Raw genomic sequence first — 19,964 nt, 5'->3', positions numbered from 1 at the left:
GTGGAGAACCAGTGTTGACAGGGCCAATTCGATCAGGGTGGATGTAGTCCACTACAAACAATAGATGAGGAGGTGTCAATTCCAGGAGAGGCAAAGCTGCTTCTGTAATGAGCCAGCCACTCCCAGTCCCTGTTCAAGCCCAAATTAATGGTGTTAAATTTGCAGATGAATTTTAGTTCTGCTTTTTCTCTTTGAAGTCTGTTTCTGAAGTTTTTTCTTTCAAGTATAGCTACTTTCAAATCAGTTATAGAATGTCCAGGAAGATTGACGTGTTCTCCCACGGGCTTTTGTGTGTTACCGTTCCTCATGTCCGATTTGTGTCCATTTATTCTTTTACATAGGGACAGTCCAGTTTGGCCAATGTACGTGGCAGAGGGGCATTGTTGACATGTCCAAACCGGACATGTCATGTAATGGATCCTGATTGATACTTACATGTATAGGCAAAAGAGAAGTCCCATTTTATTTCAGTGAAAACTCTACTTATCTAGGAACTGATAAGGAAAATTAACAGATTATCATTCCAGTATGATACTTCCATCTTAGAGTACCATGGAACAATACTGGGAAAACCATACTACATGAATGTGTTTGGCCAATATATTAATAAAGCTACTGTTTTCACTGTGGCCCATCTTTTCATAAACAGCCACTGCAACACAAAATTCAAGCATATCTTAGGGCTTGATCTTCCATCACCCTGCACCTTTGTGTAGTCATTCCACTAGTGCAAAGAGTGCTTAAAATGCTGCTCTTCAACTTTCATAGCTTTTTACACAAGAAGTGAATGCAAATCAGACTTGGTAGCATTTTATGGTCACTTTGCACTGGTGTGAATGACTATGCAAGATACAGAGCAGTGGAAAATCAGGCCCTTCGTCTAACATATATATTATGCTTTGAATCAAGCAAATTGCCATGGTTTTATTCAATGTTTACTATTTAATATATTAAATGTAAAGGTTCGTTCTTCTTCGAGAGGTGTCCCTATGGGTGCTCCACTTCCATTACTTCAGGTCAAGGTGTGTCCCAGCGCCTTCGATCGGAGATTTCTACAGCAGTACCCCACGCGCTGTGCTTGCCTCATGAGCTGTCAGTGTTTGCATAGCATGTGCATGGCCTGGACTCCTCAGTTCCTTCTCTACCATCCCCACTTAGAGACGGAGTTCAGCAGTGCTCTCTGAGATTTAGCTAGCTAGTTTTGTTTCTCAGTTTATTTAGATAGTTTTTAGTCATTAGAGTTAATATTTAGGTAAAATACCTTAGCTATTACATTTATTTATTTTATTTATTTTATTTTAAAAAACCTCATTACAAAGTGATATTTTAAACTATTGTTTTAATCTCCATACAACAGCAAATGTTCAAATGTCATCACCCATATATAAAATAATTAAAAGTTTTTATACATGGAACTGATATGTTTTTCAAAATAGCAGAACTGAATATATATGCACACATTCTGTGTGGGCGGATAGGTGTACTGCGTGTGTGGAGGGGTGTATGCAGATATAGTATGTATATGTCTCTATTCTCTCTCTCTCTTGTTTTTTTTTTTTAAACAGGAAATGTTTCCTGGTCAACAGGTCAGATTTTTCCACAAGCACCATGGGATTTTTTGAAGAGAAATAAAACGGAACACATAACAGTGTTTTTGTTCGGTAAAAGCATTTGCAACTATTTTGTTTTTGAAAATTGAAAAATTCCATAGTAATAGAGATTATGAATCATTTGCTACCATTTGTTTTCTTTAGTATTTCATGCGACTTTCCTGCTTCCCATAAATTTGCGATTCAGTTAGCAAAATAATTATTACTTAATTTGGTTGAAACCAAATATGTGGGCCTGGAGCATTTAGAAACACATGGTGGCACTTAGGAGCTGTAAACGTCATAGGTACAGTTATTTTATAATATCTATACCACCCATAGTCCCTCACAGATATCCTTTTAAACCTGTATTACGAGATACGGGTAATTCTTTTCCTGATAAAAGAAGTTGATTAGCAACTCTGATTGAATCTGTGATGTCCATATAGAGTCTTAGAGATTCTTCAAAGTCTCACAATAGCTAGTATAGGAATGTTTGTTTATTTATTACACATTCTTATAAATCATGAGGATTGCCGGTATTAGATAATAACATATGTATTTTAAAGGTCCTCAAGAAGGCTGCTTAAACAGTGTGACTTACGCATCTATGATCCACCTTCCGATACTGCAGAACTACCTCCGGCTGGTAGGTACCAGACTAGCACCTGTCTGCTGGCTCTCATCTCCTTTAGGCATATGTGAAAACCCCTGCTTAACCCAGTCTGCAGTGCTGCTACCATCTCACCCTCCATTTCTGTCTTTTGTCGCCTTATTGATCAATGATTGATTAATACTGATTATTGATTAATCTCTTAGACCTCAGTGGTCAATAAAGGTTCAGTCTTTAGTAGCATCAGGAATATTATAATCAGTATCATTAGAATAAGAGACCCTAGAAGCACATGAGAAACAATTGCAATTTTTCACAATTTTCTTTATGAACAAATCTACTAAACTAATAAATAATCCCACAAACACTAAAATATAAAAGCAGATAGAGAGTGTGATGGGTTGGGTCACAGAAACCCGCTTGGGACTGCCACCTGTTGTGCTTGGATTACCTCTAAGCCCGTTTTCCCTGGCAGCTTGGGACTTCAGTGCCCTGCATGGTTGTGCCAGACACACTAGCCTGCTACAAACACAGAATGAGGTCTGAACCAAAAGCTGCAGGCTTAACTGAAAACAGCTTAAGAAGTGCTCCTGTCTCCAACACTCAGATACCCAGTTCCCAATGGGATCCAAACCCCAAATAAATCCGTTTTAATCTGTATAAAGCTTATACAGGGAATACTCATAAATTGTTTGCCCTCTATAACACTGATAGAGAGATATGTACAGCTGTTTGCTCCCCCAGGTATTAATACTTATTCTGGGTTAATTAATACATAAAAAGTGATTTTATTAAATGTAAAAAGAATGATTTAAGTGGTTCCAAGTAATAACAGACAGAACAAAGTAAATTACCAAGCAAAATAAAACAAAAACACGCAAGTCTAAGCCTAATACAGTAGGAAACTAAATGCAGGTAAATCTCACCCTCAGAGATGTTCCAATAAGCTCCTTTTACAGACTAGACTCCTTTCTAATCTGGGCCCAATCCTTTCCCCTGGTACAGTCCTTGTTCCAGCTCAGGTGGTAGCTAGGGGATTTCTTATGACTGCAGCCCCCTTTGTTCTGTTCCACCCCCTTATATATCTTTTGCACAAGGTGGGAATCCTTTGTCCTGGTGTGGGTTCCCACCCCTCCTTCTAAATGGAAAAGCACCAGGTTAAAGATGGATTTCAGTTCAGGTGACATGATCACATGTCACTGTAAGACTTCAGTACCCACTTGCCAGCACACAGATATACAGAAAGACTTACAAGTAAACAGAGCCATTTACAACCAGTTGTCCTGGTTAATGGGAACCATCAAGATTCCAAGCCACCATTAATGGCTCACACTTTGCATAATTACAATAGGACCTCAGAGTTATAGTTCATATTTCTAGTTCCAGATACAATAATGATACATTTATATAAATAGGACAAACACACTCAGTAGATTATAAGCTTTGTAATGATACCTTACAAGAGAGCTTTTGCATGAAGCATATTCCAATTTACATATTAACACACCTTAGCATATTTTCATAACATTGTATGGTGTGCATCCTCACAGAGAGAGTGCAAAGTGTTTATCCCTGTGGCTGGCATCTCTCTCGTCTCCTGCTGAGGGACAGTCATTGTCTTCCTCATTATCATCTTCATCGTCATCAAAATTCTGATAGTAAGCCTCTGAGCAAATATCTCCCCTTGAAATCCTCCCCTGAGGCCACAATTCCCCTACACTGCAAGGAAGTAATCAGAAATGATTGGGATAAGACAGGCATGAGCAAGCACATTAACAGAAATTATCTTAGGTTCTGCAGGATCCAGGAACCAAAAATCCCAATTACTGAGATACCAAAAGTTGACGCTGCCATAGTGTCCCTGGCTAAAGATATGGTTATCCCCTCAAAGGGAAGTTCTAACCTAAGGACTTCCCAGATAGAAAAATGGATGCCACTGTCAAAAAAAGACTGTGAGGCCTCCTGAGCTCCCTCAGTGCGTCACTAGTAGCTTTTTCTGTTTGTTTGTTTTTGGAGGGCATCTCTCTACTGGGTGGAAAACTCAGAGCTCTCGAAGGTAGAGAGCCCTCTGACTTTGGTTCTATTTTAAAAAAAGTTACCTTGGAAACAACATTCATTGCTGACACCTCAATTAGATTCTGAGGCAAACACATGGACTCCAGCTCAGTGAACAGATGCCACCTACGGCTCTGGAAGATGGATAGCCACTCAAAGTGGGTGCTGTGCTCTGCCAAATTCACAGGAGCCCTGTATAGAAAGAAGCTATACAAGTTAGTGGTAGACAATGCCACAAAATCTGAACAGTTCCTTCCAACATTACACCATGCCTTTAAAAGAGAATGCGGACTGGCCTTCAAAGGTGTTCTTTTTGGCCTTTGGCCTTGCAGAATACAAGTGAAGAGACAGCAGATTCTCCAGAAGAATGCCATGGAACCAATGCTTGGGAGGAAAGCCCCAAGGAAACCCTCCTCTCCCAAAGCCTCCATCCATTTGTGACAGAGACTTCATAGGTCTCCCCTTGAAGCTGAAGATTGGGAGCAGGATTTCCCATTTCCTGGAGGAATGAGTTGCTTCAACCGCAGACTAGTGGGTCAGGGATACTCGCTTGAGTTATGGGCTCCACCCTGTCCATTTTTCATCCAGTCCCCCATCACGCTGTCTAGTAGGCTCACCACTGAGAGTGTCAATCTGAGGTCAGACTGTCAGAAAATAGGGCAGACATCCCAAGTTGGTGATATATTCTATAATGAGATTTTACCAAGCCAGTAACAAATGTGCACTCCTGGATTACTATATTAGTCTTACAGTGGAGCCACAGACAGTCCCGTTATGCTTGCTCAGGCCCCTCTTTGCCTCCCATACAAACTAGGCTTTGTATTGAAAGGTTATTAAAACCAAAAAATCACCTCTCATTAGGTTACTCCCAACCCCAAGGGGTCGGTCACTTACTCCAAGTTAATGCATACTTTGAATCGCACACCAAAAACAATGCTGAGAAGCAAATTTCTCTAGTAAACTAACTAAAGGTTTATTAGCTAAGAAAAATAAATGAGTTATTAAGAGGTTAAAGCAGGTAAAGTACATTAACAGATGAGTCCAAATTTGTAAATCCAAACTGATAGCAAAGATGTAGCAATCTGCTAGTTTCCCATAAGTCTCCCAGGGTTGCCCAAAATGACTATGTGGATTTCTGTCTTTGTATCTAGAATGCTCTCTGTACGTGTCCATGGCAGCTCAGAAATACAGGATCGATCCCTGAATTCATTAGTATAGCATCTTCCATGGAAGGCAATTAGGCCAGTGTTTTCATTCACAGTGGGGCTCTTCCTTTATTGACTAAATGCAAACTGAGCTTGTGAGCTTTCAGTGTCGAACATAATAATCCATGCTTTAAAGTTAGCAATCTTTTACGTTTTCCAGGCTCCAATCTCATGTAATGGGTAAATGTAATGTAAATACAATGTGATAGTCAGAAACAATCCTTCATTAGTTTTCATGAAGTTTTACACATTAAGTAAATTTTCCTCCTAATACTAATACACCTTTGATGTAGGATTATCTAATTGAAGGGCGTAGATAATGTAATTACATGTAATGTGATAGCAGAAAACAGAATACAGATAGGTGAAAACAGTACAATCGACATCTTTTGATCTATTCTAACAAGTGAATTGGCTTGAACACACTAAGACCTTTTAGCATTTCTTTGATATTCACACACAAGTGAATTGCCCTATTGCTCTAGCCTGAGCTGGGAATCTGTTAGACAGCATCACACCCCCATCTTGAACAACCCTGTAAAACTCTAATTCAGAATGAGATTTCTCACCTCCTAGATATGGGAGTAATGGGGTATGTCTACACTATGAAATTAGGTCGATTTTATAGAAGTCAATTTTTAGAAATCGATTTTATACAGTCAATTGTGTGTGTCCCCACTAAGCACATTCAGTCAGCGGAGTGTGTCCTCACTACCATGGCTAGCATCAACTCACAGAGCGGTGCACTGTGGGAAGCTATCCCACAGTTCCCGCAGTCTCCACTGCCCACTGGAATTCTGGGTTAAGCTCCCAGTGCCTGATGGGGCAAAAACATTGTCGTGGGTGGTTTTGGGTACATGTTGACAATCTCCCCTCCCTTCCTCCCTCCGTGAAAGCAAGTCCAGACAATCATTTTGTGCCTTTTTTCCCGGGTTACCCGTGCAGATGCCATAGCATGGAGCCCGCTCACCTCACCGCTGCTGTTGCAATCATTGTAAATACCTCGCGCATTATACTGCAGTATGTGCAGAACCTGGCTAAAAGACGGCAGCACAAGGACGATTGTGAGGAGGACATGGACACATGTTCCTGAAAGCCTGGGATGTGGCAATTGGGACATCATGGTGGCAATGGGGCTGGTTGATACAGTGGAATGCTGATTCTGGGCCCGGCAAACAAGGACAGACTGGTGGGACTGCATAGTCTTGCAGGTATGGGACGATTCCCAGTGGCTGCTAAACTTTCGCATGCATAAGGCCACTTTCCTGGAACTCTGTGATTTGCTTTCCCACGCCCTGAAGCGCAGGAATACCAAGATGAGAGCTGCCCTGACAGTTGAGAAGTGAATGACAATAGCTCTGTGGAAGCTTGCAACGCCTGACTGATACCGGTCAGTTGGGAATCAATTTGGAGTGGGCAAATCTACTGTGGGGACTGCTGTGATTCAAGTAGCCAATGCAATCACGTTCTGCTATCAAGGGTAGTGACTCTGGGAAATGTGCAGGTCATAGTGGATGGCTTTGCTGCAATGGGTTTCCCTAACTGTGTTGGGCGATAGATGGAACGCATATCCCTATTTAGGGTCCGGACCACCTTCCCAACCAATACATAGACTGCAGTGGGTACTTCTCAATGGTGCTGCAAGCAGTGGTGGATTCACAAGGGACGTTTCACTGACATCAACGTGGAATGGCCGGGAAAGGTGCATGATGCTCGCATCTTTAGGAAATCCGGGCTGTTTGAGCAGCTGCAAGGAAGGACTTACTTCCCAGACCATAAAATTACTGTTGGGGATGTTGAAATGCCAATAGTTATCCTTAGCAACCCAGCCTACCCCTTGCTCCCATGGCTCATGGCCCAGGCATCCTGGACAGTAGTAAGGAGCAGTTCAACTATAGGCTGAGCAAGTGCAGAATGGTGGTAGAATGTGCCTTTGGACGTTTAAAAGCTCGCTGGCTCTGTTTGCTGACTAGGTTAAACCTCAGCGCAACCAATATTCCCATCGTTATTACTGCTTGCTGTGTGCTTCATTGTATCTGTGAGAGTAAGGGGGAGATGTTTATGGTGGGGTGGGAGGTTGAGGCAAATCTCCTGGCTGCCAATTTTGATCAGCCAGACACCAGGGCAATTAGAAGAGCACAGGTAGGCACACTGCGCATCAGAGAGGCTTTGAAAACAAGTTTCATGACAGGCTACGGTGTGACAGTTGTATGTGTTTCTCCTTGATGCAAACCCGCCCCCTTTGTTGATTTTAATTCCCTGTAAGCCAACCACCCTCCCACCTTCAATCACAGCTGGCAAAGGAAATAAAGTCACTATTGTTTTGAAACCATGCATTCTTTCTTTATTAATTAAAAAAAAGGGAGATAGCTGATAAGGTAGCCCAGGTGGGGTTGGGGAGGAGGGAAGACAAGGGCACATTGCTTAATGTAGCCACACTGCAAATCAAAACTGTTTGAATGACAGCCTTCTGTTGCTTGCCATCCTCTGGAGTGGAGTGGCTGGGTGCCCTGAGGGCCCTCCCCCCACATTCTTGGGCGTCTGGGTGAGGAGGGCAGGTGGTTGTACAGTGGATGCAGCGGCGGTCTGTGCTCTTGTTGGCTTTCCTGCAGCTCTACGAGACACCTGAGCATGTCCGTTTGCTCCCCCATTAGCCTCAGCAGTGCATCCTGCCTCTTTTCATCGTGCTCATTTAATGCTGTCCCGGACTCTGCCACTGAATGCCCCCATGCATTCAGCTGTGCCTTATCAGTGCAGGAGGACTGCATGAGCTCAGAAAACATGTCATTGCGAGTGCGTTTTTTTGCCTTCTAATCTGCGATAACCTCAGGGACGGAGATGATAGGGGGAGCATAGAAACATTTGCACCTACAGGGAGAGAAAAAGGGAGAGAAAAATTTAAGATGATACATTTCTGAGAACAAAAGGGAGACTCTTCACAGTGAATCAAGCAATTCATAGCAGACAGCACATGTGCTTTAGGTACAAGGTCGCATTTTGCCTTTTACATTGAGCGCCTGCTGGTATGATGACACATCACACATGGCTGGGCAACAGAATTTGGTTTCCAAGCAGCCATGGTAAGCCAAAGGGTACGCAGGTTTGGCTTCTAGCACCTTCATAACCATGTGGGAATGTTTTCAAACTGCAGCGTCCTCCTTTCCCACAGCAAGCAATGCTGATCGGGTTTGCCATTTAAAAGGAAGGGCTGCAGTTTTCGGGTGGATGTGCAACACACAGCTCCCCGCACCCCTCCACGTGGCTATTTGGGATGACCCCTTCACCCCTCCCCCCACTGCATGGCTATTCTCAGGGATGATCCCTTTTAGCCAAGCGCAAACAGCCCAGCATGAATGGGGTCCTTTTACTGTTCCCTTACAAAAATTCCCCCTTTCAGCCAGGTGACCATGAATGATATCACTGTCCTGAGGCTAACACAGAAAGATAAAGACCAAATGTTGCTTGAATGCGACCAAAACCCAGGACCATTCACTGCCATGCTTTGTGCTGCAATGATTCCAGACTACGTGCTACTGGCTTGGCGTGGTAAAGTGTCCTACCGTGGAGGACGAAATAAGGCAGCCCTCCCCAGAAACCTTCTGCAAAGGCTTTCAGAGGACCTCCAGGAGAGCTTCATGGAGATGTCGCTGGAGGATTCCCACTCCATCCCCAAACACATTAACAGACTTTTCCAGTAGCTGTACTGGCTGCGAATGAATCCCAAGTCTTCAGGGCAAATCAAACATTAAACACTATTGCTTTTAAACTCTGTACTGTAGTTACAAATGTGCACTCACCAAAGGTGCCTTCTCCACCTTCAGAGTCGGGGATCGCACCTTGCGAGGGTATTGGTTCCAGGGTGATGAAAAGGTCCTGGCTGCCGGGGAGAATGGATTCACCGCTTGCCTGCTGCACATTCTCCTCCTCTCATCCACAAAATCCTCCTCTGTGTTGCACGAGACTCTCCCCTGGCAGGTGTCCACGGACAATGATGGGGCAGTAGTAAGGTCCCAACCTAGAATGCCATGCAGCTGATCATAGAAGTGGCATGTATGGGGCGCTGACCCAGAGCGACCGTTTGCCTCCTTTGTCTTTTGGTAAGCTTGCCTGAGCAACTTGACTTTCACGTGGTACTGCTGTTTGTCCCTGTTGTAGCCTCTGTCCATCACGCCCTGTGCGATTTTGGCATATATATTTGCATTTCTTCTTTTTGATCGGAGTTCTGCCTGCACAGATTCTTCTCCCCATACAGCAATCAGATCCAGTGTCTCCCGTTCGCTCCATGCTGGAGCTCGTTTGCGATTCTGGGGGGACTGCATGGTCACCTGCGCTGCTGAGCGCGCCACCCTGACCAAACAGGAAATGAAATTCAAAAGTTTCCCGGGCTTTTCCTGTGTACCTGACTAGTGCATCAGAGTTGAAAGTGCTGTCCAGAGTGGTCACATTGGAGCACTCTGGGATAGCTCCCGGAGGCCAATAACGTCGATTTGCGTCCTCACTACCCCAAATTCGACCCAGCAAGGTTGATTTTAGCACTACTCCCCTCATCGGGGAGGAGTACAGAAGTCATTTTAAGAGCCCTTTAGGTCGACGGAACGGGGTTGCTTGTATAGACGCATTCATTATAAAATCGCGGCTAAATTTGACATAACCCTGTAGTTTAGACCAGGGCTATGGTAATAGATGTGGGAGTAATAGAGAGCATTCCCTCAGAAGAAAGATTCTCAAGGTGCTACTCCGTCTTCTTTATCGTTCAGAAGTGTATGGAAGGAGTCTGAGCCAATCCAGATCTCAAAAGGCTCAACAAGTGGATGAAGGAAACGTAGTTCCAGATAGAGACTCTAACTGCTACAGTGTCATCCCTGTCCCCAGGGGAATCTTCTGACTTCACTGGATCTGACAGATGCACATATCCACATCCCAATCAGACTGGGCCATTGCAGGTTCCTAAGGTTTGCAATGGCAGGTAGCAGTCTCAATATCGGACACTCCTATTCAGCTTGTCATTGGCCCTTCTGGATCTTTACAGAGATGGTGGTGGAAATTGTAGGCAAACTCATGTCACCTTCCCGGACGACATCTTAATCAGAGCTCTGTCCCCAGCACACTGAGCTACAATCCTCGACCTTGAATCTCCTGCAGGAGCATGGCTTTATTATCAGCATCAAAAAAGCCTTGAGAAAAACCACATCCTGATTGTCAGACAACATGATCCCAGTCACATATGTGAACAACCAAGGGGGCAGCAAGAAGCCCAGCACTACAGGCTGAAGCAATGAAAATCATGCTGTGAGTGGAGAGTTCTCTCCTCTCCCTCAGGGCAACTCATATAAAGGGAGACCTGAATGAAAAGGCACACTAATTCAGCAGGCACAAGGTGAACAGATGCAAGTGGTGCCTGAAGCAGGAGGTTATCTAGTTAATCATCCAATTGTTTGGCCTTTCCTTAACCATTTAAGAACCACATAAATGTGTAGAAATCAAAGTAATTCCCCAGGGAAGTGAACCCCAGATCCATGGACAACTCTCCTCACTCCATCGAGTTGGTGTCAGACACCCTGGACCTTGGGTGAGGTGCGCACCTTGGAGAGCTTCAAACCCAGGGTATGTGGTCCCCGGAGGAGATGGTGCTCCACATAAACATCAAAGAACTTGGAGAGGTCTGATTGGCGTGCGGTGTCTTCCTAGCTCACCTGTCGGGCAAGGTGGTGAGAGTCCTGACGGACAACACAGCCTTGATGTTCTGCATCAACAGGCAAGGGGGAGCGTGCTCATCGGCTCTCTGCCAGGAGGCACTTTGGCTCTGGAACTTTTGCGTCAACCACGAGATCCACCTGGAGGCTTGTCACCTCCCTGGCATCAAGAACACACTAGTGGATCACCTCAGCAGGGCCTTTTCCTTTCGCCATGAGTGGTTGCTCCACTGCGATGTAGCCTACATGGTCTTCCAGAGGTGGGGAACTCCTCAAGTGGACCTGTTCAACACCTGGCAAAACAGAAAGTATCATCTGTTTTGTTCTTGGCAAGGACTCCCTCTCCAGTGCTTTCCTCCTGTCATGGTTGGGGGCCTGATGTACATGTTCCCTCCGATCCCACTCATCACCAAGGTCCTGGCAAAGATCAAGAGAGACAGGGCGCGGGTTAGCATGATCACCCTGGCGTGGCCTCCCCATCACTGGTTTGGCACATTCATGAACCTGTCAGCAGCCCTTCCCTGGCCCCTGCCCAACTAACCGGACCTGCTGTAACAGGATCACGGTCAGCTCTTACATCTGAATTCATCAGTCCTTTGGTTCAGTAAAAACTATGTAACTCATTATTTCTTTCAAAATGGCCCTAACTTGTTCTCTGGACATCAGAAAAACTGACAGTCTGATATGTTGACATTTTTCCACTAGTGCTTCATAATTTCTGTGCACCTTTTTAGGATTCACAGGACTGTTCTGATTTGCCTTTGTGGGGGGGAAGGAGGAGGAAGGTATGCAAGGGAGTAGTATTTTAGTTAAAAGATATTTTTTAAAACTCCAGCGTGTATTGTATAGACAACACTTAAAATAACATTTTCTCTTTTCAAAAGGACATTTTTCCTTCAATCCCTTATTTTTTGTCACATAAAAAATAAATTGCAAGCCTGGAAATGAAGTCATTAGATTAATTTGTACTAGCTACCAATTGGTTGATGAATTATTTATTGAAATGTTATATACAGGTGATTATTAGCAGCTTTAAAGAGGAAACAAAATTAAAATAAGTTGGTTCATATCAACCATTATTAGAGAAATCCTATTCCTTACTGAGCAGCAGCTTGTTTGTATAAAAAATATCATTTTTCATTACACAAGTTATTTGGTGTATGAAAACTGATGAGAAAGCAAATCTGGGTAAATTAGCTTTTGGAGGTCATTGTTTTCATAGTGATAGAGCCAGTTTAAACCTAATTAAAACACAAGTAAAAAATTACCTCCAGAGCCCTCTGCTGGTAAATTAGGTAAACAATGTTTGCAGCAGTCTGACAATTACCCAGTAGTTTAACTGTGCTCCCTTGACAGTTAATTAAACATGAGCACTACTTTAATAGCATTTTACAAAGTGAAGGCCCACAAGTAATTTTGATTTGAAATGGGTTTTAGTTCTCCAGAACATTATACAGTGCATTTGTGAGTTTCAGTTCGAGATAAAGCTGCAGCTTTGTCATTCAGTTAAAAAAATTAAACCATGTTGAAGTAAAATCATCATAGAGAACTGGAAATATTTTTTTTTAAATGTGGGCATTATAATAGTATGGAACAGGGGGCGGCAACCTTCAGCACGCAGCCCATCAGGGTAGTCCACTGGCAGCTCCTGGTGGGCGCGGTTTGCCGTTCCCGGCCAATGGTTATATAAAAGTAGCAAGATGGTTATATAATGGGGAAAAAAAAGTTCTTGTTTTTAAATAAGAGAGACTGATGCATTTAGATAATAGGTAGTAAACCTAAAGCAGCTACCTTTAAATATGAATGGTGGGATAATTGGTTTACATTTCACACTTGTAGAACAGGTATCTCTTTGCCTCTTCAGCATGCTTTTTATAACCCAAGAGGTCAAATTAAATCAGCTTAGCCAAACAGGTCTATATATTATGACACTGGGTTCCTATATTGTTAGTGTAAATTATATTTTTGGAGTTTGAAGAGTAGTTTTTGCCTCAACTTAAAATAAATCTGGCAAAAATTTAAATGTTGATGGGTTTTATAGAATAATTTGGGTTTGAGGGGTTGTCTTATGAGTTCTGCCCACTTTGTCATTGAATTTGATTGTTAACTGTAACCCTATTGTCTGGGTTTGTCATATTCAACCATTGATGGGACAAAAGAATGTTTTTGCATAGCTTTATAAATTAAGAACAATCCCATGTCATTTCTATGTAAAAATCGCTCTTTAAAAGCTGTGACACACCAATACTGCACATGTAGAACACTGTATTGTAAGGCATATCAGTTTCATGATTGTGAAGTGGAAAATTCCAAACATACCCAACCCCTTGGTTTTTGGTTGTTTTGTTTTGATTAAAAATATCCAGGTCTATGAATATTCATGTAAAGTTTACTTTGTTTATGTGTAGGTTGAACAATACCATAATGTCATCTTTCACGGTCCAGAAGGAAGTTTGCAAGACTACATAGCACATCAGATAGCGCTCTGTATGAAGGTAGTAAACAAGCATACAAAATAAATAATTCTAGAAAAGAGCATGTAAAGCTTCCCTAAACCTGTGAATTTTAAACACAGAAAAAGCAAGTGGCTGCCGGATTCACCTGTGAAATAGTTAAAGTTGAAGTGGATGCTGATTTCTCCAAGGAGCAGCTTGCAGAATTATTCATCAATAACGGTAAGATTATTTCAGTAGATCTATTTTGATAAGTAGAAGGCTACTTCTAAAGATGCTTTCGCAAGAAACATTAAAGCATGCTGTATAGCCTACAGCATATTTTTAATAGAGTTCTGAAAATCTCACAAATTCTGGAGAAGGAAACAAGGGTCTCAAGTGAGCTAGTGCTAAAAATGGCAGTCCAAAAATGAGCTTTGTGTAAACTTTATGCCTTTTACGTTAATGGATTCTTAATATTTTTTCTCCTATTCCCTTTCATGTTTCCTTATGTTAGTGAACATTTCACTTGATTTCCAAGGTTCAGACCTGTTGAATTAGAAATGGAAGAACATTGTTACTTTATCATGCCTGCTGGCTGAATACAGCACTTTATTCTCCAGAGCTGTCAGCATCTTTCACAAGCATGAAAAATAGTTTTTAAAAATTCTATAAAGAAGTTGAAAAAATAGAATTGCAGGTATTATTTTCTGGAAAAAACAAGGAAATTATATATAGAGAGAGAGATCCAATAAACTGGATTAAAGAAAAAACAAATACTGATTATCCTAAATGGAATATTAGCTAGAGTTATTCTACTTATCCAGTTCTTAAGTTTTGAACTTATTTGTACTTTTACGGTCTACTGGAATTTTTCACAACAGCCATAAGAAGAATGCTATTTCTCAGCTTCAGTTTATTAAAACAATAGGCTTCAGACTGTGTGAGAGTCCATATTAATGAATGTCTCCAATTCCAGGAGACCTGGATAAATGTAGTGAGCCATTTCTATAGGATCACTTTTAGTCCTTTTAAAATAAGTGGGTTGTTTGTTTGTTCTACATAGCCTTTTATGAAAACCCAGATTGTTGTGATACTTCATTATTTATTGCTCAAATACTATATTTTTCTGATTGGTAGGTGGTGTGTTAAATATTGAACTAATCGTATTCTCCAGTTTTCCATGGTATTACATTTAACAGCATACAAGCACATCTCTTATTTGGAATACTAGAATAGTGTTATGTTAACACAACATTATTTCCCCTTAAGAGAGCTTTCACTGCATGCATCTTCTTTAATCTGTCCAGTACTTAATAAATACTTCTCTTCACTGTGGCTAAAAGTTTCAAATGTCAGTGAGAGCAATGGGTTTTCAGCACCTCTGAAAATCAGATTTGTTCTTTAGATATTTTAAATGTGGATTTAAGTGCCTAACTGTAGGCATCAACCCATGTGTATTTTGTCTCATTGCTACAGAACAAAGTTAAATTTCTGTTGTTAGTGTAATGTGAACCACTTTTTAAAACAACAGTAAAGTTATACAAGGATTGAAATATCCCACAAAGATATTTTGAGCAGCATACTAATTCTTGAAATTGTTCTGGTCAGTATGCCCTAACTATAATTTTGGGATGACCAGTAAAGAAGAATAAAAAAGAGAGATGACTAAGTAACGAAAGCTGATAAGGAAGGCAGGATGGACTAACACCAAACTTGGTAGAAAAAAAAACCGGGAGAAAAACTAAGGAGGGGAGAGCATAGAAGAGGAACTGAATGTGGGAAAAAGAGGGATAGCGCAGACACATAATGGGATTCTGCTCTGCCTTGTAAGGTTTGTTGTTTTGTTTTGTTTTGTTTTTATTTGTAAAAAAGAGAGAGTCTGAGAAAAAGAAAACGGAATAGACAAAAAAATTGGGGGAGAATCAAGAAATGGTAAAGAAAGGAGAGAATACATTTAGTATTTAGGCTAGTTAAATGTGTTTTATTTTCCCCAGGTCATCGTATTTCTGTGAATAGAATCCTATAGCCTTCCTAGTTTGATGAGAAGGCAGGTGTTGATTAATAACAAGAATTTTTCTTATAAACTGGGGACGCATCACTTGGAAGTAACAGAGGAAGAGAAGGAACTCGGAGTATTGGTTGATCAGAGGATGACTATGAGCTGCCAATGTGATATGGCCGTGAAAAAAGCTAATGCGGTCTTGGGATGCATCAGGCAAGGTATTTCCAGTAGAGATAAGGAGGTGTTAGTACCGTTATACAAGGCACTGGTGAGACCTCATCTGGAATATTGTGTGCAGTTCTGGTCTCCCATGTTTAAGAAAAATGAATTCAAACTGGAACAGGTACACAGAAGGGCTACTAGGATGATCTGAGGAATGGAAAACCTGTCTTATGAAAGGAGACTCAAAGAGCTTGGCTTGTTTAGCCTAACCAAAAGCAGGCTGAGAGGAGATATACTTGCTCTCTATAAATATATCAGAGGGGTAAATATCACGGAGGGAGAAGAATTATTTAAGCTCAGTACCAATGTGGACACAAGAACAAATGGATATAAACCGGCCATCAGGAAGTTTAGACTTGAAATTAGATGAAGGTTTGTAACCATCAGAGGAGTGAAGTTCTGGAACAGCCTTCCAAGGGGAGCAGTGGGGGCAAAAGACCTATCTGGCTTCAAGACTAAGCTTGATAAGTTTATGGAAGGGATGATATGACGGGATAGCCTAATTTTGGCAATTAATTGATCTTTAAATATTCATGGTAAATAGGCCTAATGGCCTGTGATGGGATGTTAGATGGGGTGGGATCTGAGTTACTACAGAGAATTCTTTCCTGGGTGTCTGGCTGGTGAGTCTTGCCCACATGCTCAGGGTTTAGCTCAGGGGTTTCAAACACGCGGCCCGCGGGCTGCATGCAACCCGCGGGGTTATTTTCTGCGGACCGCCAACTCCCCGCGGCCCCCCCGCCCCACCAGGATTACCTAGAGTGGCTCCGGCCTGGCGCGCACCAGGGACAGGGCAGGCTCCCTCCCTGCCCTGCCCCCATGCCGCTCCGGGAAGCGGCCGGGACCTGGGGGCACAGGGGTCTGTGTGTTGCCCTGTCCACTCCTCCAGCTACCTCCCCCGAAGCTCTCATTGGCCACGGTTTCCTGTTCCCAATGGGAGCTTTGGGGGAGGTACCTGGAGGAGCGGCCAGGGCAACACACAGACCCCTGTGGCCCCCGCTCCCATTTCCCTCAGGTCCTGGCTGCTTCCCGGAGCGGTGCGAGGGCAGGGCGGGCAGGCAGGGTACCTTTTTTTTTCTGATTTAAGTGCTAGCATAATAATGCATTTTAATGGGCTTTTTTATATTTATATTGACAGAGCTGTGATGATTTACCCAAGCTGGGAATCTGGCCCATTATCACTTTAAAAAATAAAACAAGTAATAGCTGAGGATGGGTTCTTGATTTTCTTATTGGGATGAGAAATTCTGAGAACTCATACAGACAAGCATAAGCAGAATTCTTAAGCAGGGCCTTTGTTTTAAAATACACAGGTTTTTTTGTGATTTTTCATTTGTGCTTCATTCTCTGGTAGTCAAAAAAGCGAACAGAATATTGGGAATCATTAAGAAAGGAATAGATAGTAAGACAGAAAATATATTGCCTCTATATAAATCCATGGTACACCCACATCTTGAATACTGCATGCAGATGTGGTCGCCCCATCTCAAAAAAGGTATATTGGAATTGGAAAAGGTTCAGAAAAGGGCAACAAAAATGATTTAGGGGTATGGAACAGCTGCCATATGAGCAGAGATGTGTAAGACTGGGACTTTTCAGCTTGGAAAAGGGACGACTAAGGGGGGATATGATAGAGGTCTATAAAATCATGACTGGTGTGCAGAAAGTAAATAAGGAAGTGTTATTTACTCCTCCTCATAACACAAGAGCTAGCAGTCACCAAATGAAATTAATAGGCAGCAGGTTTAAAACAAACAAACGGAAGTATTTTTTCACACAACAGGCAGTCAACCTGTGGAACTCCTTGCCAGAGGATGCTGTAAGGCCAAGACTATAACAGGGTTCAAAAAAGAGCTAGATAAATTTATGAAGGATAGGTCCATCAATGGCTATTAGCCAGGATGGGCAGGGATGGTGTCCCTAGCCTCTGTTTGCCAGAAGCTGGGAATACGTGACGGGATGGATCACTTGATGATTACCTGTTCTGTTCATTCCCTCTAGGGCACCTGGCATTGGTCACTGTTGGCAGACAGGATACTGGGCTAGATGGACCTTAGGTCTGACCCAGTATGGCTGTTCTTATGTTCTATGTTCTTATGCCCATACCTAATTGAGATTTTGTCATGAATGCAGTTCTTCACTTTTTGTACAGAATTTGAGTATGGGATCATGCTCTTATGTATGAAGTTATTCCCAATAACCCATGTGAATAATGATACATAAAGGTAAGAACCAGTGCCTTAATTGCCATGGCCATAGTGTCAGATAATTTCTGAGCAGCATCATAGCTCTTATCAAAACTGGTAAAATATAGATGTGAGAAAGGTAAATTTAATAAATTGATAGAATTTGTAAATTTTGTCCTCATAGAAAATACATTTTTATCGTTGTACAGCGGCATAGTTGGTTTCACATTAAGCAGTAAAATACATTGGATATTTTTATATAATGTCTTTCATATAAATAATCAGTCGCGGTGGAACACCATTATAAGTGGGGTGCTGAAAGCCAGCCCCCTTACACCTGTCTATGCCCCACCCCGAGCTGGGGCCAGGAGCAGGGCTGTGTCCCCAGGAGGGGGGACCTAGACAGAGGTAAGGGGGCCAACGCTGGGGCCACAGCTGGGGGCGGGCACAGGTCCAGGAGCAGAGCCCCAGGGTGCAGGGCGTGCAGCCAGGATCCCGGGAGCAGGGCCCCCAGAGCAGGGCCGGCAGCCAGGACCCTGCGTGGCGGGGGAGGAGGGAAGAAGCAGAGTCCCACATAAAACCTGGGGGTGCTGCAGCACTCCCCGCACCCTTAGTTCCCACACCTATGTAAATAGTATTCAAAAGCATTTTACAAAGTCACTACAAATAATACAGTAGAGTTTAACACACAAAGAGAAGTGATGCTGAATTGGAGATACAGAAATGCTATCTCACAGTGCAGCAACTGCAAAGAAAGATGAGACTTGTGCCAACCATGACCAGGTTGCATGGAGAGGCAGAGGAGGCTGGAGTAAGTGGGTTGGGGATTAGAGAGAGACTTGACCTGTGGTGTTGGGTGGAGTGAGTTTATGGAGTTTTAAAACAAGGGGACAATTTTGAACTGAAGCTTGATGTTATTGGGGAGCCAGTGGAATTGTTTGAGGTTGGGGATGATGTGATTATGGATAAAAACCTAGGAGAGCTAGGATTCAGAAAAGCTATAAAGAAAGCAGTTGCAGTGAGAAGTGATTGAGCCATGCAGATTTGAACAGAGGTGGAATCAATGCAATATCTTAAGTGGATAATGTTGTGAAGGTGATAAACAAGTACATTTGAAAACATGGAATATATCAGAGGAGAAAAATTTCAAGTTATGATTGATGTTAAGGTTAAGTCACATACACTATCCTCATGCTCAGTGTTCACTCTAATTTTTCCCACCCATGTGCAGAATGTATTTTGTTAGGTGTATCAGTATGGAGGTGATGTGTGACACGTGTGATGTGTGACCTCCATATTGGTGCACATAACAAAATTCATGTGGCGGGGTGGGGCCGAGGTGTTCAGAGTATGGAAGGGGACTCAGGGTTGGGGTAGAGGGTTGGGATTTGGGCTCTGAGGTGGGGCCAGGGATGAGGGGCTCAGGCAGAGGGTTGGTGGGAGTGGGGGGCAGTGAGGACTCTGGCTGGGGATGCAGACTTTGGGGTAGGGCTGGGGATGTGGGGTTCAGGGTTGGGGTGCAGGGGGTGAGAGCACCAACTTGGGGTGTGGGCTCTAGAATGGGGCTGGAAATGAGGGGTTTGGGGTGCAGTGGGGCTCCCTGGGGCTACAGTGGGGAGAGAGGGTTCCCCTCCAGCTCTTTCCCCGCAGCAGCACCTGGGCTGGTGGGGAGAGGCGCATGTCCCCTGGCTGCAGCAGCTTTGGGTCTAGGCTGGGGGGAGGCCGCCTGTCGCCGGCCATAGCAGGTTCGGAGCTAGGCTGGGTTGGAGCTGGGGAAGAGGGAGGGGTGCCATGGCAGGTCCAGGGCTTGGGAAGAGGCACCTCTCCCCACCTCAGCCCTGAGCGCCTGTGCAGCACTAAATAGGTAGCTGCATGGCCGCGCAATTTAGAAGAAACTTAGCTCATAGGAGGGATCATCCTAACTTTAGGAAAGGCAGTTTAGGAATGTGGAAGCTAGTTAAAAA

General features: G+C 43.1%; 1 protein-coding gene across 1 annotated transcript in view; it reads left to right on the top strand.

The window, feature by feature from the left end:
• Positions 1-19,964, top strand: part of CTTNBP2 (cortactin binding protein 2) — a 184,566-nt gene that overhangs the window by 127,008 nt on the left and 37,594 nt on the right. Inside the window, 4 exon segments of the mRNA XM_074942298.1 lie at positions 1,566-1,661; positions 2,159-2,238; positions 13,564-13,650; positions 13,731-13,830. Coding sequence (XP_074798399.1) covers positions 1,566-1,661; positions 2,159-2,238; positions 13,564-13,650; positions 13,731-13,830 — 363 coding nt within the window.

This window comes from Natator depressus, chromosome 1 (assembly GCF_965152275.1).
Source record: "Natator depressus isolate rNatDep1 chromosome 1, rNatDep2.hap1, whole genome shotgun sequence".
Lineage (NCBI taxonomy): Eukaryota > Metazoa > Chordata > Testudines > Cheloniidae > Natator > Natator depressus.
This window is presented reverse-complemented; position numbering and strand designations above follow the sequence as displayed.